Source organism: Bos mutus, chromosome 15 (genome assembly GCF_027580195.1).
Source record: "Bos mutus isolate GX-2022 chromosome 15, NWIPB_WYAK_1.1, whole genome shotgun sequence".
NCBI classification, from domain to species: Eukaryota; Metazoa; Chordata; class Mammalia; order Artiodactyla; family Bovidae; genus Bos; species Bos mutus.
In genome coordinates, this window is record NC_091631.1 from 44877637 (window position 1) to 44901394 (window position 23758).

Sequence of the window (23758 nt, forward strand, 5' to 3'; positions counted from 1 at the left end):
TGATATACAATGTTATGATAGGTTCAGGTGTACAGCATACTGATCCAGTTATACATATACATATATTCATTCTTTTTCAGATACCTTTCCCATATAGGTTATTACAGATTACTGAGTAGAGTTCCCTGTGCTACACAGTACGTCCTTGTTGGTTAACTATTTTATATGCAGTAGTGTGTGTATATTAATCCCAAGATCCTAATATATCCCTCCTTCTATGCCACATTTCCTCTTGGCTAACCATAAGCTTGTTTTCAAAATCTGTTTCTGTTTTGTAATTAAGTTCATTTATATAATATTTTAAAAATTAGATTCCACATATGAGTGATATCATATTTGTCTTTCACTGTCTGACTTCACTTAGAATGATAATCTCTAGGTCCATCCAGTGTTGCTGAAACTTGCATTATTTCATTCTTTTTTATGACTGAGTAATATTCCTTGTATATATGTATTACATCTTCTTTATCCATTCCTCTGTCAGTGGACACTTATATTGCTTCCTTGTCCTGGCTATTGTAAATAGTGCTGCAATGAACATTGACAGGCTTGTATCTTTTCAAATTATGGTTTTCTCCCGGGCTGTGCCCATGAGTGGGATGGCTGGATCATGTGGTAGTTCTATTTTTAGTTTTTGTAAGGAACCTTCATACTGTTCTCCATAGTGGTTTATCAGTTTACATTCCCACTAACAGTGTAGGAGGGCTCCCTCTTCTTACACCCTCTCCAGCGTTTACTGTTTGTAGACTTAGAGCATTTTTTTTTTTTTTAATGTTTGGCTGTGCTGGGTCTTCATTGCTGCATGCACGGGCTTTTTCTCTAGTTGCTGTGAGCAGGGGCTACTCTGTAGTTGTGGTGCACGGGCTTCTCATTGCAGTGGCTTCTCTTGTTGCTGTGCACAGGCCCTAGAACACATGGGCTTCCATAGTTGCAGTTTCCAGGCTCTAGAGCACAGGCGCAATAGTTGTGGGGCATGGGCTCAGTTGCTCTATGCACGTGGGGTCTTCCCGGACCAGGAATCAAACCCTTGTCTCCTGCATTGGCAGGCGGATTCTTTACCACTGAGCCACCGGGGAAGCCCTATAATAATATTGTATCGATAGTATTACTATGTGTTATATTATTGTTGTGATTATTTTTACACTATTATTATCATTCGCCAAGATGTCCCTTCCTATCTCTGCAGGCTAAGTCTCGTTAGCACCCTATACCTGTTTTCAGCACTGATCACAATAATTAACCAACTTTGTAATCCCTTATTTAAAATCTGTATCCCTCACGAGTGTGTATTCTTCATGAGGTCAGGGACTATCTCTATCACTTTCATCATGTATGATTGTGTGGAAGGGGAGTATAAATGGACCCAGTGTGTACTGCCCATTTCGGGGATGAGACCCTGAGGCCCAGAGAATATTAGCTCATTTCCTGCCTGCTTATGAGTGGAGCTTGATATTCCGCAGGGTGTGACACATGGAAAGAGCTACACAAACACCAATAAAAGGACGAAATTAAATCCTGGGTTGCAGTCAAGTGGGGGAGGCCAGTGTTTCAGAGACTGGACTCTGAGCCATCTGGGGCCCAGCTCTGCTCTGTGTCATGGCCTGAGAGTTGACTACCATTTTTATTTGTAGTATCCTAGTTCTGCCACTAACCTTCTCCAGCTTGGGCCTCTGCCTTCTCATTCCCCAGATCAGAGCATTTGGTTAGAGGACCCCTAATGTCCCTTAGGTCTCTGTGAGGAGCCTGCCCCTGGCCTCAAACTGTGCTGACATCCCTGCCTTGGAGGGCTCTGTTGGGATCAGCAGGGAGACAGACTAATCCTTCCCATTTGGCCTTCCTCTCTCACTAGAACCAGGACGGAGTCTGTGTCCAGTCAGTGTCAGTGATTCTGCATCAGGACCCTCGGAGGCAGGTGACCTTGACCCAAGCAGGGGATGTTCTTCTGTTTGACCAGTACAAGGTCACCCCACCCTACACAGACGGTATGGCCCTGGTGGACAAGAGCTGGCTGAAAGTTAGCAGCGCAGGCTCTTCTGGCAAAGCACTGATATATGGGCAGGAGCTCACATTCTAGTACTGGGTGAATCAGGCCAGGGGACACCTTGGTCCCAGGAACATGGACTCTGGACTTGTAGAATTGTCTCTGTCCCCACTGAAGTGTGTTTCATGGCAGTATGATGGCTTCTCCTAACTTAAGGATATTAATGGAGCTCTCTTCCATCTCCCGGAGAAGGCAATGACACCCCAGTCTAGTACTCTTGCCTGGAAAATCCCATGGGTGGAGGAGCCTGGTAAGCTGCAGTCCATGGGGTCCCTAAGAGTTGGACACAACTGAGCAACTTCAATTTCACTTTTCACTTTCATGCATTGGAGAAGGAAATGGCAACCCACTCCAGTGTTCTTGCCTGGAGAATCCCAGGGACGGGGAGCCTGGTGGGCTGCTGTCTATGGGGTCGCACAGAGTTGGACATGACTGAAGTGACTTAGCAGCAGCAGCTTCCATTTCCACTCTATTATTATCCTTTCTGATTTCACAAGGACTTTGTGATAGCTTGTAGGAACCACAAAATCTAACAAAAATGGCAGAATGATTAAGAAATAAAATAGCATCAAAAAAACTAAAAAGAAAAAATAAAGAGTAAGGGCTCAAGGCTGAGAAGAGTGAAGATACAAGGGGTGTAAAGAGGTTTAAAAACAAAGCAAGTCACAAAAGATGTGAAATTCACTACAACTAAATCTAAATTTTAAAATTGCTACAATTGAATCTGAAATCATATTTTCAACTTCCTGGTGGCCACTGTGAAAAAAACAAAACCCAAAACGGGTAGTTACAGAATTCTTTTTTGCTAGAGAAAGAAACATACCAATTGCTTAGGGAGGCAAGAAATTTCTCATCTGGGGCTGCTCCGGTAGCTTATCCCTGGGTCCTGATTTCATCATTGACCAGGATTTCTTCAGGACTCCCCAAACCAACCCAGAGCTTCACTTCTTTGTGGCAGAGCTTGACTGTGTGTGAAGACTGGGCTGGGTATGGGGTGAGTGTGGGCTATGCAGGTGATCGCGGTGGATGGGGTGATCTTGTCCGAACTTCCTACATCCCTTCTCTTTCTGTACCTAGACGCCTTTGAGATCCGGAGGCTGTCCTCGGTGTTCCTGCGTGTGAGGACCAATGTGGGTGTGCGGGTGCTCTACGACCGCGAAGGACTGCGGCTCTACCTGCAGGTGGACCAGCGATGGGTGGAGGACACCGTGGGCCTCTGCGGCACCTTCAACGGGAACACGCAGGACGATTTCCTGTATGTGCCCTGGGCCCCGGAACCGGAAGGAGAGGGGGAGGCGGGGCCCTTAAGATATGCACCTGCTGCTAAATCACTTCAGTCGTGTCCAACTCTGTGCGACCCCATAGACAGCAGCCCACCAGGCTCCCCGTCCCTGGGATTCTCCAGGCAAGAACACTGGAGTGGGTTGCCATTTCCTTCTCCAATGCTTGAAAGTGAAAAGTGAAAAGTGAAAGTGAAGTCGCTCAGTCGTGTCCGACTCTTAGCGACCCCATGGACTGCAGCCTACCAGGCTCCTCCACCCATGGGATTTTCCAGGCAAGAGTACTAGAGTGGGGTGCCATTGCCTTCTCCGAAGATATGCACCTGGACACTGTCTGATATTTCTCCAGAACCCCCATGGGTTCTCACTGTGCAAAATATGCATCATTGGTTGTTTATTCCTCTACATTTAAATTTGTTTCTTTAGGGCTTCCCTGGTAGCTCAGCTGGTAAAGAATCCACCTGCAATGCAGGAGACTGATTCGATTCCTGGGTCTGGAAAATCCTCTGGAGAAGGGATAGGCTACCCCTCCAGTATTCTTGGGCTTCCCTGGAGGCGCAGTCAATTAAGCCACCTGCAACGCGGGACACCTGGGTTTGATCCCTGGGTTGGGAAGATCCCCTGGAGAAGGGCAGGGCAACCCACTCCAGTATTCTTGCCTGGAGAATCCCCATGGACAGCCATGTCTGTATATATTTGTGCTGTGTGTGTGTGTGTGTGTGTGTGTGCAGGTGGTATATGTGAACCTATGAATGTTATATATTTGGGAGGGTACGCATGCATCGGAATATGGGTGCTCATGCTTTATGCTTGCCTCTGTGTGTGTGTGCACACGCATGTGTACATGAGCAGGTGGATGCTTACCTGGGTGTATGCTGTGTGTTCACTTGGGTGTGCATGGGCCAGTGTGTGAATGTGGCTCTACCATGGCTGCAGGTCCCCAGTGGGTGTGCCTGAGAGCACTCCACAGCTCTTTGGCAATTCTTGGAAAACGCTGTCCGCCTGCTCCCCGCTGGTCTCTGGCTCCCGGCTGGACCCCTGCGATGTGCATCTGCAAGCCGGTGAGGTGGTTGGGGTCGGGGTGCGGGTGGGTAGGATTGGTTTGAGAGATGAGATGGGAGCCTGGGCGTGAGGATGTTGCCCACGTTGGGTAGGAGTGATCAGAAAGGAGGAGCTGTGGGGAGGGGATGGGCCTTCCCTTCTGGTGAGGATCAGGCAGAAGCAAACTTCACGTTCTACCCCGTCACCTGCACACACATCTGTACTGGCTTCCCCATCTCAGGGCAAAAGTCCAGGTCCTCACAGTGGCCCCGCCAGGCCCTGCACTCTCCTCCCATCCCCCTTATCTCACCTCCTCCCCACACCCACCCTGCACCTAGCTCAGCAGCACTGGCCTCCTTGCTTTCTTCTGACCCAGCCTGGTCTGTCTCCTCTCCAGCTCTTTGCACTTGCTGTTCCATTCTTCTGGAATGTTCTTTCTTCATAAACACATGCCTGACTCTCTACCTCTTTCAAGGTTTTAGTCTAACAACATCTTTCCACTGAGGCCTTCCAAACCACTGGGTTTAAAATCACAATTCCCCTCTGCCACCACCTTGCAATCCCCATTTTCCTTCTCAACTTTCTCTCCTTAGATTCTTCACCTTGAATTTACTGTTTGTTTAGGGACGGTCTCCCCAACCCAGAATGTCTGCTACACGAGAGCAGGGACTTTTGCCTGTTTCCTGTTTTGTCCACTCCTGTGACTCCTGACATGAGGAATGCATTGCATGAATGCCTGCACATGTTCACGCACATACATACTGCACATATATACACATACACACATGCACACACACTCCTGTGTACAGTCCCCGCAGCTGTGGGGAGGGAGGGAGAAGCTGGGGCCCAGAGCACCAGGCAAATCAGACCCCTGACCCTCGCCCATTCGTCTGTCTCCAGCCTCCTTTGCCCTGCAGGCCTGCAGCGTGCTCACGGGGGAGCTGTTTGCGCCCTGCTCCGCGTACCTGAGCCCCGTGCCCTACTTTGAGCAGTGCCGCCGAGATGCCTGCCGTTGTGGGCAGCCCTGCCTGTGTGCCACACTGGCTCACTACGCCCACCTTTGCCAGCGCCATGGGCTCCCCGTTGACTTCCGTGCCCGCCTGCCAGGCTGTGGTGAGCACCCCATGCTTGTGTGTCCCATGCTTGTGTGCCCCTGTGAGGGCACTGGAGGAGCCGGAGCTCCAGATCTGAGTTTCCACCTGCCCCCACCCCCTGACTGGCTGTGGGAGACCCCAGGGAGTGGGCTGGTGGCCAGGTAAAGAGAGGGCAGCCCCAAGTCAAGGGCCCTGAGAGGATGCTGGAGGGAGCACAGTTGATCTTCACAGCCCATGGAAGTGAGAGAGGCAGAGTGTGTGTGTGTATTTACACACCTGTGTACGTGTGTCTATGTGTGAGTGATGGGGTGAGTGCAAGACTATCAGGGGACGACCTCCACTCCCCCCACAAAATCACTACCTAAGAGGAATGCCCTGCAGAGAGAAGGAAATGCCAATGATAGGGTCCAGGCTGAACTTGGGAGATGGGATCTACCTCTGTGGCTTTGCCTTTCTGGGACAGTGGGAGGCAGACTGGGTTCAAATCCCAGCTGTAACCTTGACCTGCTGTGTGACCTTGGGCGACTGTCTTAACTTCTCTGGCTCTTGGTTCTCTTCTTTATGATGGTGACCCCACTCCACAAACTTGTGGGTGTGCGAGGGAGGCAAAGCACGGTCACATTTCTCACTACAGCACTGTCCTGTGAGGCCACCAAGGAATACAGCCCGTGTGTGGCTCCGTGTGGACAGACCTGCCAGGACCTGGCTGGCCCTGAGGCCTGTGGGGTCGATGGTGGCAGTGATCTCAGCGGGGACGAGTGTGTGGAGGGCTGTGCCTGCCCACCAGACACCTATCTGGACACCCAGGCTGACCTCTGTGTCCCCAGGTGAGGAGGCTGGCTTGAGCTCTGTGTCAGGGGGTAGTGAAGCTGGGGGTCTCCAGAGCATATGAAACTGGGTACCTACCTGGGCCTCTCCTGTGCCTACTTCACCTCAGTCACAGGGCAGGCTTTGGAGGATAAGCTGGGCTTATCGGACACCCTCCCCACTTCCCACCCAGGCCTCTCTCCCCAACTCTGGCTCTTGGGTCCAGTCTGACTTTGCCACAAGACAGGACAACCCCACAGAGCCGAGAGGGTCTCTGCCCTCATCTCCCCTCTCCTTCCACACATCTTGATTGATCTGGTATGTTCCAGGCATTTCTAGACAATTCAGCAACAAGCAAAACAGAATCCTGACTTCACAAGAGCTCATATTCTAGGTGGTGAGACAGATAAAATAAGCAAATAAACAGAAACTTAACGGATCTGGTGGTAACAAGAGCTACATCGCCAAATACAGCTGAGCGAGCCCAGGGAATCCTGGGGAGGGAGGGGTTGCTCTTTTGTCACATGAGGTGAACCTAGGAGGAAGGCCTTTCTGAGGAGTGGCATGTGAGCGGAGATTTGAGGAAGGAGTACTCCAGGCGAAGGGGACTCGGGGAGCACCCTGAGACCTGGCTGTGGGCGTTCTCCATGTGGCTGGAGGGCAGAGTGGAAGGGGCAGTTGGGAGGTGGTGACCTCACAAGATCTCAGGGTTGACTGGCAAGACCCCTGGTCCCCTCCAGGCCTGGTTTTTTTTTTTTTTTTAATTTGTAAAATGGTATCACATTCAACTGAATGTGGGGACATCAACATGAATGATGGGGGACATATTTGATTCACTCAGAGCCCTTTCTGAGCTGGAGTCCTCGCTTGAGATCCAGATGTGTGCCGTGCCCCCACCCCTTGAGGTTGAGTGTTGTGAGCGAGGGGAGCCTGTGAGGGTTATGTGGGATGGAGGAGGAGTTAAGGAGGGAGAAGATGGTGAGGAACACTGGGGTTGGATGAGTACAGACAACCTGTCCAGCCTTCAACTGCTCTGCTCCAAAGCCTGCACTTGGCTGTAACCAGCTGTTTGAGGTATGGGAGGAGGAAACACAGTCTTTGCCCTCAAATGACCTACAAAGAGGAACCTATGAAAAGGGTCACGTAAGGATCCCCACTTTACAGATCCCCTGTAAGGAAGAGAAAGGGGGGCCTAGCCTGATGTTCAAAATATTTTAACCACCCGTGTGGTATAGGCACTGAGCTTCAGAGCAGATGCTGGGTGTGAATGCCCCTGGCTGGCTGCAGGGCGGGGTCCCTGTCCTCGGTGGTCCCTGCCCTGACTCCGGAGTCACCTCACCTTTCTCCGTTCCTGGCTTTTATAGGAACCAGTGCTCCTGCCACTTCCAAGGAATGGATTATCCCCCTGGAGACAGCGATGTCCCAACTCTGGGCCACTGGTGAGCTTTCTAGCGGTATTATTATTCCTGTCTTTAAATGGAAGTTGCTGACTAAAGAAAATGCAGCTGGGTGGGACTTTCCATGAAGTGACAGCCTCCCTCTCTGCGCAGGGAGCCAGAGACAGCAGTGGGATGTCTGTCTGAGCTCCGCAGTGACCTGAGTGCAGTGACTCGGGGTCTCTGGGCCCTGCAGTGACTGGGTGGGCTGACCCCAGTGCTTCTCTCTCTCTCTGCAGCCACTGCAAAGATGGAGTCATGAGCTGTGATAGCGGAGCCCCGGGTAAGGGGGATTGGGAGGGAAGGGGCTCCTTCATGGTGGTGGGATGGGGGAAACGAAGGTTGGGAGCTTGAGGACAGGCCAGGATGAGGAGAGCCCGCCCCAGGTCTCATGCCAAACCACTGTAGTCCTTGTCCTCTCGGGAAAGGCTGTAGCTTAGAGTGTGGCGTTGTGAGATCCTGTCCCAACCTCAGCTCCACTCTAGAGGCTGTCCCTCCTGCTTGTCAAGGAGATGCCGAGACTCTGTCTCCCTCAGGGGTGACCAGCTGGGATATCTGGGCAGTCCTGACCTCCCCTGGCTCCTGGATTTCCTCCATCTGAACCATCATGTGTCTGCTGAGGCTGACTCTGTATCCAGCCCGTGTGGGATGTGGGGGTCACAGCAGTGGGGAGGATAGGCTGGGTCTTTGAGACCCTCACAGGCAGTGGAAGTTGGGGTGGGGATGCTGGATGACACAGTGGTGGATTGGCCGGTGAGTGTCTTGGATGGGCAGGGAGCTGGAACCCTCAGAGAGGGCCTTGGAGGGCAGAGGATGCTGCTAAGTGTGAAGACCAGCACAGAGAATATCAGAGAGCAATCACATGGCAGGTGGCTAAGAGCAGGGCCCCTAGACTCAGATACCCCGGCTCCACATCCTGCCCAGCCCTCACCACCTGTGCAGCCCTGAGGAGCTCACTTCACCGCTCTGAGCCTTCACTTCCTCTCTTGCTGTATAACCTGGATGCCTGCGTTCTTCCCACATTTCCTGTGTATCCCTGAAAGTGCTTCTTTTTGTAGTTCCTGTCCTCAGGTTTCTTCTCTTTGGGACTTTTATCTCATCTCCTGTGTCTATCCCTTTCTCTCTGTTCCATCCCAGGCTTGACATAGAACTCAGCCCCATTTTGTTGATCTCCCTAAGAAAGATCAGTCTCATGGTATAAGTGTACAAGGCCGACTTGACTGAAGGTTCTGGGAGAGAGAGTGGGTATATGTCACAGAAATACAGGTGAACGGGAAGTTGACTTTCCTGTTGTTAAACGTTCCCAGCCACTTTGTCACACTGCGTGGCTGTCCGCTTCCTGGCTCTGCTTCTGGTCCCTCTGGGACGCTTCTTCTTTCTTTATCATGTCTTTTGAAAGCAGAAGTGGCTTCTCTCCATCATATGGGAAAATGGGGATAGTAATACCTCGCAGAGTTGTGGCAGGTTAAGTAAGAAGATGCAGGTGACAGGCCGGGAGCAGTACCCGTGAAAGGACACACCTGGTGGTGGCACCAGTGGTGGTTGTTCTGTTGTGGCACAACACCCGACTCCAGCCCACAGTCGTGTGCTCCTGGGAACCCGAGGGATGCCTCAGGGGCAGCCAGGGCAGCAGAAAGCCTCAGAGCCCCATCTCTGCCTGTATCCCCCAGATGCAGGTCCCCAGGTCTCCCTGCCCGCCCCACCCTCTGCCTCCCAGGAACCCACCCCAGGCCCAGGTGTTGCAAGCATCCTTCTGAGGGTCCAGGCTCTGGCCAGCACCACCCTCTCCTCTTCCAGCTGCTGCCTGCCCAGCGGGCCAGGTCTTTGTGAACTGCAGCGACCTGCATGCTGACCCTGAGCTGAGCAGAGAGAGGACGTGTGAGCAGCAGCTGCTGAACCTGAGCGTGCCAGCCCGCGGGCCCTGCCTCTCAGGATGCGCCTGTCCTCAGGGGTATGTCTCCGTGTTGCCCTGGGTTTCTATCCCTGAAAGGCTGGCAGAACCAGGGACCACAGGGTGGAGTGAGGGGCAGAGAAAACCGCACACAGTCTTGCAGGGAGGCATTAGCCCAGGGCTGCCCAGGTACAGCATTATAACTAGTGAGGAATCTGAGAAAGAACAGGAGGGTGGGAAGCCAAGCCTGAGTGGTGTCTACCTCCCTCTGCTTTTCACCAATGTGTGGCCTTAGACAAGGAATGGGCCTCACTCCTCTGAGGCTCAGCTTTTCATCTGAAAAATGGGAATAATAATAATACCTGCTACCTCAAGAAATGGTTGTGAGAATTAAATGAGGTGCTGAAGAGGACACAATGGGTGGGTGCCGAGCCTGCCCTAGAGGTCTCATGGGCTGAAGACCATGAGAGGAAACCCATGTTTAGCTCTTAGCCTTCATCCCTGCAAATTTCTGACCATGTTTAGGGCTCAGGCCTCACCCAGTGGAAGCGGTCTCCCTCCTAGGTGTCTGAGATGCTGCCATCACAGCTGTGATGGGTTACCTGACTTTTATGGGTTGCCTCATGGGTGTTCTGCTTGCCAAGGTGACTGCAAGGGCCCAGCGCCTCACTCTGCCCACTCCTGATGCTGGTCTAGGCTGAGAAGATGGCTGGTTGCCTCATCTCATGACTTGGCAGCATGGGGCTGCGTCCTTCCACCTGTGCAGAGCTCAGTGCTCAGCTGGGAGTCCCAGGCCAGGCCTGGCAGCCAGAGAAAGTGAGAAGAGGATCAGGGCTTCTAGTGTGCAGAGGGGAGGGAACATTCAGCTGGAGTTTTGCTATTTATAAAACACTTTGGTATAATGATGTCTTTCAATCTCAGAGCATCCTTGGGAGAAAGGAGGGGGAGGATCATTTTTCCAATTTTGCAGATGAGGAATTTGAGGCCAAGGGTTGGATGGAGGGAAGTGGTCTGCCCAAAGATCCATGACCCGAATCCAACTCTGCTTAGTCCAAACCCTACCCTTCGGTTAGAGCATGCTGGCTCTGGGAGGCCTGGGGTCTAGTCCCCTTCACAGAGGTCATGATATAGGTCATGAGCCTGCCCTTTCCCAGACAAAGGCATCCACCAGGGACCCCTGTGAGGTCTGGAGAACTCGCACAGGATCCTAGACCTGAGACTCTACATTTCTATTAATAACAAGCTCCCACGAGGTGCCAATGTTGCAGGTCTGGGGACCATACGTTGAAGAGCAAGCCTCTAAAGCAATGCCTGACATTAGGGATTAGTTTAACTCAAAAGATCCTGAAACCAGAGTGGGGTTCCCTTTTCAATCCCCAGGCTGTGAAGGGTAGGCTAGGATGTGAAGGTTTCCAAGGGCTGGGTGACCTTTGACAAGTGACATGACCACTTGGGAAACAGTCTTCTTGCCTGTGAGGCCCCACTGCTGTTTGCAGGATTAGTCTGAACGGACAGTACCTGAATCCTCTTCCTCTGCTCCAAGCCTCTCAAAGTTCAATCCATGCCCTGGTGCTGTGCCAAGAGCATCCACAGTCCAGAGGGCTTAGTGTTTGTCACTAGCTATGTGATCTTGGAAAAGTCACTTAATGTTTATGAGCCTGAGTTTGGTCATTCTGTGACTTGAGGGCAGTTAACACCCACCGTGCAGGACTCTAGTGAGATCTGATGAAGACAACAGCTGTGAGGAGCTGCTCGCACTAAGTTCTCCAGAGAACCTTGTCCTCTTCCCCTTGTTAGTGTTGAACCCCTATCAGCTCCTGGCATCTTTGCTGTAGTGACTCATGCTCTGCGCTAAATGCCCTCTGAGGAGTTTCCACACTCCACAGGGGCTTGTCAAAGGGAAATTGCTACAGTCTCAACTGTAAAGGAAGGACAGGCACTTCCTGGCATCGTGGAACATTCTCCTGGGAGCTGGGATAGGGCTCCCAGTGATAAGTAACAACCCCTGCCTGGGCCCCTCTGGGTCCCTGGTCCCCCTGCCACCCTCCTAGTGTTTCGTAGAATCTCTGGGTGTGTGTATTGCTCCTGGGCTCCTGCAGGCATCTGGCACTCTCTGTGCTGCTCCCAATTCTTCTGCATCTTGATGCTGAGCCAAGGGCTCTGGGGTCACAAGGCAATGTAGCACAGTGGTTAGGAGCATGGACTCTGGAGTCAGGCTTGTGTCCTGATTCCACCTCTTACTGGGTGGGCCAATTAACTTCCCTGAGGTTCAGTTTCCTCATCTGGAAAATGGCACAGAGTAAGCACTCTATGGCACCCCACTCCTGTACTCTTGCCTGGAAAATCCCGTGGATGGAGGAGCCCAGTAGGCTGCAGTCCATGGGGTTGCTCAGAGTCGGACAGGACTGAGCTACTTCACTTTCACTTTTTGCCTTCATGCATTGGAGAAGGAAATGGCAACCCACTCCAGTATTCTTGCCTGGAGAATCCCAGGGACAGGGGAGCCTGGTGGGCTGCCGTCTATGGGGTCGCACAGAGTCGGACACGACTGAAGCGATTTAGCAGCAGCAAGCACTCTATGTGAGTGATAGCACTGTCTTCCTTTACTTGGATTCTATGCATTTGCAAATGCCCCTGAGGAGAGACTCCCTTAGCAGTTAAGGAGAAAGAGCTCCACAAACTGAGGCCCAGAGCTCCTCCCTGCATATTCCTGTCTGTGGTGGGCACACAGAAGGTGCTAAGGATACACGCAGGTCTGCAAAAGCCCAAGAGGGAGCCGTGGATGGTGGGTGGCAAGGAAGGGCCTGAGGGTGAAGATGGAAGGTGATGAGCCGTCCATCACTGGTGTCTGATTCAATTATGGGGAAAGGAAGGACAAGAAACCAATATTTATCGTGTATCTACCAAGTGCTAGGCAGTGTGCCCAGGTCTATAATTAAATTCTCTTGATGACCTTCGGAGGAAGGTGTCATTATCCCCTTTTTACCTGTGAGAAAAACAGAGACTTAGAAAGGTTAAATGGCCTCAGGTAGAACATAACCACATGCTTTTTTATTTTTTCCTCTAGCAACCACAATGAAATGTTGGTAATGGAGTTAAAAAAAATGTATACATCACCAGGGACAAAGGGAACGAGAATGGGGTGACAGTGGCATGAGATAGGCCAATAGTTTTTGAAGAAGGAACCAGGGTGGCTACGTAGAAACTGACCCTGCAGAGCAGAGGTTGACGCTGATGCTTGTAGAGGGGAAGGCCAAGGAGAAGCAGGCTACCCGGTGTTGGCAGCTTCAGGAACAGGACGCTCCAGGCATCTCAGAAGAGCCGGTGGTGGGAGCAAGACTGTGGGATAAGTGGCAAGTCTGTGTAAGGAGCAGTTAAATGCCCAGATTCCCTTACCCCATCCAGCAGGAGAAAGACAGTAAGAATTTCTAGAAAAGTCAAATCAGAGACTTTGATCCTGGGGACAGAGGCAAGGATGAGATGCAGAGGGACGACAGGGAGATGAGTGAAAGCCAACTGGGGCCCAGCCCACTTCCCCGGCTTGGTTCCTGGGATGGTGACATCAAAGTTTTTGCCTCCCAGGTCAGAAAGGGAAGAGGATTCTAATCCTGAAAATTGGCTGGGCAAAAAAAAAAAAAAAAATTCCTCCAGAAACTGACATTTTGGGACATCCTCAACAAAATGATGACCCCCTGGCTTAAATATGGAGCTTCCAATCAATATATACGTAAAACACACAGATCGTAAGCATATAGTTTGCTGTGCACGTGTGCTTGGTCGCTTCAGTCGTGTCCGACTTTGCGACCCTGTGGACTACAGCCCTCCAGGCTCCTCCACCCATAGGATTCTCCAGGCAAGAATACCGGAGTGGGTTGCCATTTCCTTCTCCAGGGGATCTTCCCAACCCAGGGATCTAATGCCGCTGCATCTCTTGTGTCTCTTTGCATTGGCAGGCAGGTTCTTTTTTTCTATTTAATATAAATTTATTTATTTTAATTGGAGGCTAATTACTTTACAATATCGTATTGGTTTTGCCATACATCAACATGAATCCGCCACGGGTATACACATGTTCCCCATCCTGAACCCCCCTCCCACCTCCCTCCCCGTACCATCCCTCTGGGTCATCCCAGTGCACCAGCCCCAAGCATCCTGTATCATGCATCCAACCTGGACTGGCGATTCGTTTCTTATATGATATTATACATGTTTCAATGCCATTCTCCCAAATCATACCCCCCCTCCCTCTCCCACAGAGTCCAGGTTCTTTACCACCAGTGCCCCCTGGGAAGCCCCATACAGTTTGCTGAGCTTTGACAAATTTATACCGTCTTGTAACCCACACCTCCATCAAGATATAGAACGCTTCTTCCCCCTCAAAAAATTTATTGTGCCCTATGTCTTTTCCCAGTTGGTATCTCCTCGTACCCCTTCACCATAGTTCTTTATTTTTGGCATAAATAGGCTCTACCTGTTCTAGAACGTCATGAAAATAGAGTCATACAGTATCTACCCTTTGATGTCTGACTTCTCCTTAGCATATGTCTTTGATCCATTGTTGCATTTCCCAGTCGTTTGCTTCTTTTTATTGCTCAGTAGTATTCCATTGTATGAATATATTATAATTAAATCATCCACTCAAATGTTGATACATATTTAGGTTATTTGCAGTTTGGGCTATTTTAAATAAGGTTGCTTTCTCTTGGAAGAGCACTTCAGTGTGGAATGAGTGGAAGGGTAGATGTACATTTCACTATGTAAAAAATTGCCAAACTATTTTCCAAAGAATTTGTACTATGTCACGCTCTCATCGTGTGAGAGTTCTGGCTGCTCTATATCCTCACTAACACTCGATATTTTCAGGCTGTCTCATTTTTGTTATTTTAGTGAGAACATAGTCAAATAACATTATGGTTTTAATTTGTATTTCCCTAGTGACTAGTGAGGAGTACTTTTTCATGTGTTGTTTGGTCATTTGCATATCTTCATTTGTAAAGTGTCCAGTTAAGTCTTTTGCTCACTTTTTATTTAGCTGATTTTTTAAAAAATTGAGTTGCAGAAGTTCTTTATATATTCTGGATGCAAGTCCTTTCTCGGATATATGTATAACAAATATTTTCTCCTAGTCTGTGGTTTGCCTGTTCATTTATTTAAAAAGTCTTAATATGTCCAAACAGTTCTGATGAGCAGAAGTTTAAAATGTTGGTGATATCTATCTTGGCAATTTTTTCCTTATGATGCTGTCTGTGTTCTAAGACATCTTTGCCACAATACCAAAGATATTCTTCTATATACCCTCTAGGAGCTTTATAAATTTTGCTTTTACATTTGGGTCTATAGTTGATCTAAAATTATTGTATTTTGGTATCTGCTATAAAATGGAGTCACTCATTGTATCTTTTTCTGATGGATATCCAGTGGTTCTAGTCCCATTTAAAAAGGATTTTCCCTGTTGAATTGTTTTGGCACTTAAAAAAAAAAAAATCAATTGACTGTATAAATGTGGGTCTATTTCAGGACTCTTTCTTCTGTTTCATTGATCTATTTGTCTATCCTTAGGCCAATATCACTCTGTCTTGATTTCTGAAGGTTTATAGTAAGTCCTGAAATCAGAAGTTGATAGTGCCCTGACTTTGTTCCTTTTCAAAGTTTTTTGGCCACTTCTAGGTTTTTGAATTTCCATGTACATTTATGATAAACTTGTCAGTTTATACAAAATGGCCATTGGAATCTTGATTGGGATTGTGCTGCACCTATAGATCAGTTTGGGAGAACTGACGTCTTCATACTAGTGGGTCCTCTAATCTGCAAGTAGGTCACCATTGTTCCCCTTCCTGGGCCTTCTTTAATTTCTCTCAGCAGTGTTTCCTAGTTTTCACCCAGAGGTTCACACATTTGTCATTGAATTATTTATAGATATTCAGTGTTTTTGCTGTTCATCCCTTAGAAGCTGTCAAATTTGTAGGCACGTCAGTGATAACTTTTTTGCCTGTTTGCTCTATCATTAATGGAGAAGAGTGTTAAAATCTCCAACTGTAATTGTGCTTTCGTCTTTTTTCTCCTTCAGTTCTGTGAGTTTTTGCTTTTGTTTTTGAAGCTCTGATATTTGGTACATACCCATTTAAGCTTCTTATGTTCTGCTGATAAACCGATCTTTTAAAAATTAATTTATTTATTTTAATTGGAGGCTAATTACTTTACAATATTGTGGTGATTTTTGCCATACAGCGACATGCTTATTTTTTTTTTTAATTATTTATTTATTTGGCTATGCCAGGACATGTTGTGGACATGGGATCTTTGATCTTCGTTGCTGCATGTGGGAGTCTTTTTTTTTTTTTTTTTTTTTTTTTTTTATGTTGCAGCATATGGGATTTAGTTTCCTGCCCAGGGATCAAACCCAGGCCCCCTGCATTGGAAGTGCAGTCTTAGCCACAGGACCACCGGGGAAATCTCTGACTGTTATTATTATGAAATATCCCTTTTTATTAGAGTTAATGTTATTTGTCTTGAAGTATACTTTGTGTAAGTTTAATATAGCCACTCTGTCTCTCTTGTAACTAGTGTTTACATGGTATCTTTTCCTATCATTTTGCTTTTCATTTATTTGTGCTATTATATTAATATTTCAACTATATCTTTAGGAAACAGAGTACAGTTGAGTCTTGCTTTTTTAGCCAGTGTTACAGTTTTTCCCTTGTAATTAGACAGTTTATGCATTTGCCTTTAATAATTGGGTTGAATTTAACATTACAATCTTATTTGTTATTTGTCTTTGTTTTTTCTTCTTTTCTTTCTTATTTGGGTTAAGTAACTTTAGTCTCTATTTTTTCTCCTTTATTTCATTTAAAATATATAGATTAGTATTTTTAATCTATATATTTTTAATTTATTATTTTTTGGCTGCACTGCATGATATGTGGAATCTTAGTTCCCCAACCAGGGATCCAACCTACGCCTTCTGCATTGAAAGTGCAGAGTCTTAACTATTGGACTGCCAGGGACGTTCCTATATCCTGATATTTTTTGTTTTATTTTTGTAGTTCTCTAAAGATTACAATATGTATCTTTCATTTATCACCATCTACTATGAATTGATGTTTTCCCACTTTATGTAGACTACTTGCAACAGCCTGCTTTCATTTACTTCCTTCTTGTCCTTTTTATTGTTATTATCATACATTTTACTTCTACCTGTGTTAGAAACCCCACAATTAATTGACATTAAGTGAAAGTGAAAGTCACTCAGTCGTGTCTGACTCTTTGTGACCCCATGGACTATACAGTCCCTGGAATTCTCCAGGCCAGAATACTGTGGTGTAGCTTTCCCTTCTCCAGGAGATCTTCCCAACCCAGGGATCAAACCCAGGTCTCCCACATTGCAGGCGGATTCTTTACCAGCTGAGTCACAAGGGCAGACCAACTCATGTCCAGTTGACATTAATCTTGCTCTAAATGCTCAGTTATCTCTTAAAGAAATTAAGAAATAATTTTTAAAAATGTTTACCACCATATTTTCCACTTTTGGAGTTGTTCATTCCTTCAGGTGGATCTGAGTTTCCATCTTCCTGAAAAATTCCCTTTCACATTTCTTTCCAGTGCAAGTCTCCTAGTTACTCCATGAGCCACCTGCATAGAAGGGTCCATGCCCATGCCCATGGTGTGTTCATTAGTGTACAGCTAGTGTCCACGGGACAGCTGGCATCTAGCCTGGCCGGGGGGTGTGGCTGGTAGAGCTGAGCCTTGCTTCCCGATGGATGGCAGAGACTTCTGACCTGGGCCAAGCCTGCCTCTCATGTTCCAGTTGCTGAGGTAGCTCTGAACCTCACTGGGCAGGAGCAGGATGGTGGTAGGTACATGTTCACTGTCTTCCAGGGTAAGTGCTGAGAAGCCATCCCAGGGCATCCATGTGGCCACAAGGTCGTCCACAGGTGGCAGAGACGGAAGGGTGCTCTCCTGACCATCTGCCCACTGTGTCCTTACAGCCTGCTCAGACATGGGGATGCCTGCTTTCTGCCAGAGGAGTGCCCATGCACTTGGAAAGGGAAGGAGTACTACCCTGGGGACCAGGTCATGTCTCCCTGCCATTCCTGGTAAGTGAGGGCCCCATCCAGGCTCTACTTTTTGTTGGGGCTGAGAGTGGATATGGGATGTGTGATTGTGAGTACAGTCTAGCATTCCCCCTTCAACCATGTTCATATTTATCTTGTGTGATTGTGTGCTCCGTAGGGGTTTGTGTATATATACAAATATGCATAGAAAGAATTTGAGGAAATGTTTCTGTGACTATAAATATCAATGTGAGTTTGTTCATACATGTATATGAATGTGTGTGCGTGTGTATTTGTAACCGTGATGATGTGTTTGTGTATTTATATGGATGTGTGTCAGTACATGTTCAAAATGCATAGACTGCACATGTGAGTGTATATGCACATTCATGTGCATGAAAAAAATGGACATTCAGATCATGTTATTCCCATGATGAAATCCTCTGAGCACTCCCTCTCTCACTGCTAGCAAAGCTACTATTCTTACAGTGGTCTTCTAGGACCTACGGGATCGGAATCTCTGTTACCTCCCCAAGTTCCTCCTCTCCTCCTACTCTCTCTATTCTAGCCATGTTGTCTTCCAGAATGTTCTTCAGGACCTTTGCAAAAGCTGTACCCTCTGCCCAGAACACTGTTTTTCCAAATATCCATATACATAATTTTCTCACACCCATTAAATCTCTGCTCACCTGTCCTTCTGTCCATCTTATTTAAAATTGCAACCCACCCCCACACACATTCCCAGTCCTTATCTTGTTCCTTTCCCCACATAGTACTCATTACCTTCTAACTATTACCTACTTGGGGCTTCCCAGGTAGCTCAGCAGTAAAATAATCCATTTGCAATACAGGAGATGCAGGCTTGATCCCTGGGTTGGGAAGATCCTCTGGAGGAGGATATGATACCCCACTCCAGCGTTCTTGCCTGGAAAATTTCATGGACAGAGAAGCCTGGTGGGCTACAGTGCATGGGGCCACAAAGAGTCGGACACAACTGAACGACTGTGCACACACACACACGTTACCTACTCATGCTTACTTATTATGTTTTATTATTTAGTGTGTATCTTCCTCCTTTAGAATACAAGCTTCACAAAGGCAGAAGATTTTTTGCTGTTTTGTTCACTGATGTAGCTCAGACTCCTAGAATAATGCCTGGGATATGGGAGATGCTTATTACTTGTTGAATGAATGAATGATTGAAGTGGCAAAGAGAGTGTGGATATTGGAGTTGAATCGATCTTGGGTCAGTCTTGGCTCTGTTATTGATTGATTTAACTTTCTGAACCCCAGTGTCTCTTGCATAAAATGGGGACCCACCCTCGTATCCTTTGGGCCTTTGTTGGAGGTCGATGATTGTTGACACTCAGCCCAGGGGTACACAGTGGGTACTCGATGGGCAGTGGCCCCACTGTGGGTGCTCAGGGTGGGGGCGGGGCACACCCTGTGAGGGGTCTGGGCGCGTGTGTTTCAGCGTGTGCCAGCGAGGCTCGTTCCAGTGCACCCTCCACCCCTGTGCCTCCACCTGCACAGCCTATGGTGACCGGCATTACCGCACGTTTGATGGGCTCCCATTTGACTTCGTGGGGGCGTGCAAAGTGCACCTGGTCAAGGTGAGCACCTGCGTATGTCTGCACAGTTGGCTCCATGGGTCCCCAGAGCAGCTGATGCATAATTGGATGGTTGGGGCGGGAGGATCTAAGCCCTGGTGTTTGGCAATTCAGAGCCTCAAAGAGGTGCTGAGGAGCAAGATCAGGGCTGGACAGAGCCCACCAGTTATAAATACCCCAATGCCTGTCCACTCACCATTATAACCTTCTTGGGTGCCAATGGGTTTATAGTAAAAACGAATACTTTCTGGGCCCTCATTAGATGCTGGGTGGTCTACCAAGCCATTTTAAAGCATTATTTCACTTAATTCTTACAGCAACCCTAAATGACAGAGTTTATTGAGCCCGTGTTAGGGATGGAGCAAATTGGGCTGAGGAAAGTTGGCATCTCACCCAGGTCTCACACAGTCAGTGACAGAATTGGGGTCAAGCTGGAACCAAGAAATCTGACTGGAGAGTTGGTGTGTAAAGGAGTCATGTGTTAAAGCCACCAGCTCACGCAGAGGAAAAGGAATGGTGATGTAGGAGAGCATCTTAAAGGCAGGATCCCCTCCAGGAGGAGAAGAGGGTACCAACAGGGCAGGTGGGAGAGGCCTCAGGCCCTTTGGCTAAGGGCCTGTCCATCTCATCAAATAATAGTAATAGTAATACCTTTTATGGGCTCCCCTTGTGGCTCAGCTGGTAAAGAATCCGCCTGCAATGTGGGAGACCTGGGTTTGATCCCTGGGTTGGGAAGATCCCCTGGAAAAGGGAAAGGCTACCCATTCCAGTATTCTGACCTAGAGAATTCTATGGACTGTATAGTCCATGGGTCAGAAAGAGTCAGACATGACTGAGCGACTTTCACTTTCACTTTCAATACTTCTTATGAAATAAGCCCTATCTATGGCGCAGGCACTGTGCTGGGGTTTTTCATATAATTTAAATGATTCCACAAGACAAAGGTGATAGGTCTTGTTTTATTTTATTTGTTAAATCTCAAAGGCTTTGCATGCTCTTCGCTCACATTTAAAACAATGGAGAGGCATATATTAAAAACGAATATCCCTCTTTGCATCTCTTCTGTTCCTGTTGCCTGCTGAATAAGCGCTCATAACAGACAGGAGTGAATCCTGCAGGAACATGAGCAGGATTCCGCAATCTGCTTTCATCACTTGATAGTATACTTTGGACATTTTCTCATATGGTTGGTAAATTTCTCTTCTTTCTGTAGAATTCCACAGAAAGGATGTGCTCTAGTTTGTTTTATTATCCACCAGTATTTAATTACTCAATGAATATTTGTGTAGATGTGTCCCTAGACTCTTAGAAGTAGAATTTCTATAAAAGTTATCCCTTTAGAATGTTGTCTGGTGCGGCTGCTGCTGCTAAGTTGCTTCAGTCGTGTCTGACTCTGTGCGACCCCATAGACGGCAGCCCACCAGGCTCCCCCGTCCCTGGGATTCTCCAGGCAAGAACACTGGAGTGGGTTGCCATTTCCTTCTCCAATGCATGAAAGTGAAAAAGTAAAGTGAAGTCGTTCAGTCGTGTCTGACTCTTCTCGACCCCATGGACTGCAGCCCACCAGGCCCCTCCATCCATGGGATTTTCCAGGCAAGAGTACTGGAGTGGGGTGCCATCGCCTTCTCCGTGTATGGTGCAGATTGCCCTCCAAAAAGGCTTACACTACCATCATCAGTGTCTGTAAGACAGTGCTCCTTCCCTCACACTCCCGTCAGCACCAGTCGTCCCTATTATATATTCATTCATCAAACACTTTTTGGAGAGTCCCTACATACACCAGGCACCCAAAACAAAACTAAGCTTCGGAGAACTGAAGTAAGTTGCCCAAAGTCACACCACCCATATGAAGCAGGAGTGGGTTGAAAACCTCTTCAGAGTCTGCATCCTTCTACCCCGTGCCTCTCAACAAAATCTCTTCTTGCCCTGGTTTATTGCGCTAACTTATTTCTCCCCAGAGCACATCGGATTTCAGCTTCTCTGTGATTGTAGAAAATGTAAACTGCTACAGCTCTGGCATCATCTGCAGGAAATTTATTTCCATCAACGTGGGGAACTCACTCATTATCTTCGATGACGACTCAGGAAATCCCGTAAGGCCTGGTGCAGGGAAGGTTGTATGGACAGTTTGCCGGTTGAAAGTGGGCAGAAGAGGGTTAAGGACTGGCTTCCTTATCACAGCTCTTTCTCTTGGAGCCATTGAGTGATCAGCCCAGATTGAGTTCCTTGGTCATGGCCAGGGACCCAGAGGTCACTGTCAGGACATGAGGGAAGCAGAGGAATTGGTGAACTCCTGGGGCTGGGCAGTGACTTGTTGCCAGGCCCAGCTGACCCAGCTGCTGGGGGATGCTCTGGCTTCAAGAATGCCCATCTCTGTCCCCCTAGAGCCCAGAGAGCTTCCTGGACGAGAAGCAGCAGGTCCACACGTGGCGGGCAGGGTTTTTCACGCTGGTGCATTTCCCACGGGAGCACATCACGCTCTTATGGGACCAGAGAACCACAGTGCACGTCCAGGCTGGGCCACAGTGGCAGGTAGTCACGTGAGCAGTGACCCTCATCAGTGCTGTGCTCCTCTTAGAGCCGAGGAGCCCCTGGGTGTCCTTGCATGAGCTGTACCCTCGCCAAAAAGCCAGGAGCATCATACCTCTGTCCTCTCTGCCCCACCCTTCCCTGGGCCCCTTCTCTGACTCTCCTATCTCTCTGCACTCTGTGACCCCAGCAGCTGTTTCTAGGCCCGTGACAGACTCGTAGGCTTATGGCCACCTTCGCACCCCCCAACCCCGCCTATGGTTCACCCTGGGAATGCCTGAGACTGATCATTCTCTCTTCTTTCAGGGCCAGCTGGCAGGACTCTGTGGGAACTTTGACTTAAAGACTGTCAACGAGATGAGGACCCCAGAGAACTTAGAATTAACTAACCCCCAGGAGTTTGGTGGCAGTTGGGCTGCAGTTGAGGTAAAGCCTCTCCAAGCTGGCTCACTCCCCTCACCCAGATGGACCCTAGTCAGCACTGAGAGAACCTGGCCACAGGTCAGGGCAGAAGGACATCGGTGCAAGGCTGCTCCCACAACCCACTGTCAGCCTCTGACCTGGCATCCTCAGCCCTGTGGCCTGAGGACATGCACCGTCATCCCATCTCACAAGTCAGTCCCTGGACCAAGACCTGGTGGGAGAGCTGAGGCTGGGAAGGAGACAGAGTCTCTGCCCTAGGAGAGGTGACCACCCAGTAGGGAAGATGAGGCTTATTGAAGCAGGACCATTTTTTCCATCTCTGTGCCAATAGGTCTAGCACAGAGGAGAGACCAAGAGAGATCTACATGGGTTGAGGCAATCAGAGAAGACTTCCTGAAGGTGGCGGGACTAGTGTGGTACTTAAAGGATAGACAATATTTGGATGGCTGAATGTATCTGAGAAGACCTCTGAGAGGGTGGACAATATTATCAGAGGTAGAAATTATATATGTCTCTGAGGTTTGGAAGATGTCTGACTGAGGCTGCCAAGCTGTGAGCGGTGAGGGGACACAGCACTGAACTGAGAGCAATAGACCTGGGTTCTTGTCTTAGACCATCCAGGGACTTGCTTGGCGACCTTGAATAAGCCCCAGCTTCTCTGTGATCTTCTGTGAAGTGAAGGAGCTGGAAGAGGAATGGTGGATACGTTTTACCTCGTGTGACAAACCTGATCAGTCAGATGAGGCTGCCTGGGAAGCCATGTTGGGAAGTGCCAACACTGTGTCAGGTTCATCTGGAAGAACTGCGATTGATTAGTTATGTCTGCCATGGATGCTGCATTAGAGAGTGGTGACGCGAGTGTTACACATTTGCCTTTCCTGGACTGAGTGATCTTCCGTTCCTGATTCTCTGTTGGAGAGTAGATAGAGAGAAGCCTGTATAGACTGGAGTTAGGGGAGCAGTTAGTCATGGCATGGAGCTCAGTGAAATCCTGAGGTGGGACAAATCTTTTCTCAAAGCCTCAAAAAAGTGTGTTTTTAACAGAGAAGCTGAATGGGTGATTAACTTTCATTACTTCCTTCCTTTTACCCACCCCCTAATGTTATTTCTCTCTCAGTAATTCCTATGGGCATACTCTGGGGGGCTCAAGTGACAATGTAGGCCCAAGGATGGAGGCTCAGCAGACATCAGGGTGATCTGTATTCGTCCCCTCTAGCAGGATAACAACATAACTATAGACTTAGCAGCATCTTGTCACACACACGGATTATCTCACAGTTTCTGTGGGTCAGGAATCACGGTTCAGACTTGGTTCTCTGCATACAGTATCACAGGCTGCAAGTCAAGGTGCCAGCCAGGGCTGGGCTCTCATCTGAAGGTGCCCCTGGAGAGGGATCTCCTTTTCCAGCCACTCTTGTGGCTGTTGACAGCATCTGAGAGAACTGAGAACTTTCATTTTTTTGCACACTGTTGGCCCAGGATGACCCTCAGCTCCTAGAGAACACCCACAATTCCTGCCATGTGCCATTCACAGTCAGCAAGAGAGGGACTCCAG

General features: G+C 48.5%; 1 protein-coding gene across 1 annotated transcript in view; it reads left to right on the forward strand.

Annotated features, from left to right (window-relative positions):
• OTOG (otogelin) overlaps positions 1-23758 on the forward strand; it is an 85749-nt gene that overhangs the window by 14473 nt on the left and 47518 nt on the right. The window contains 13 exon segments of the mRNA XM_070384044.1: positions 1850-1982; positions 3119-3296; positions 4258-4382; positions 5263-5475; positions 6091-6283; positions 7628-7702; positions 7939-7982; positions 9497-9650; positions 17576-17683; positions 19116-19254; positions 21210-21344; positions 21637-21783; positions 22087-22206. Of these exon segments, the coding sequence (XP_070240145.1) occupies positions 1850-1982; positions 3119-3296; positions 4258-4382; positions 5263-5475; positions 6091-6283; positions 7628-7702; positions 7939-7982; positions 9497-9650; positions 17576-17683; positions 19116-19254; positions 21210-21344; positions 21637-21783; positions 22087-22206 (1764 nt within the window).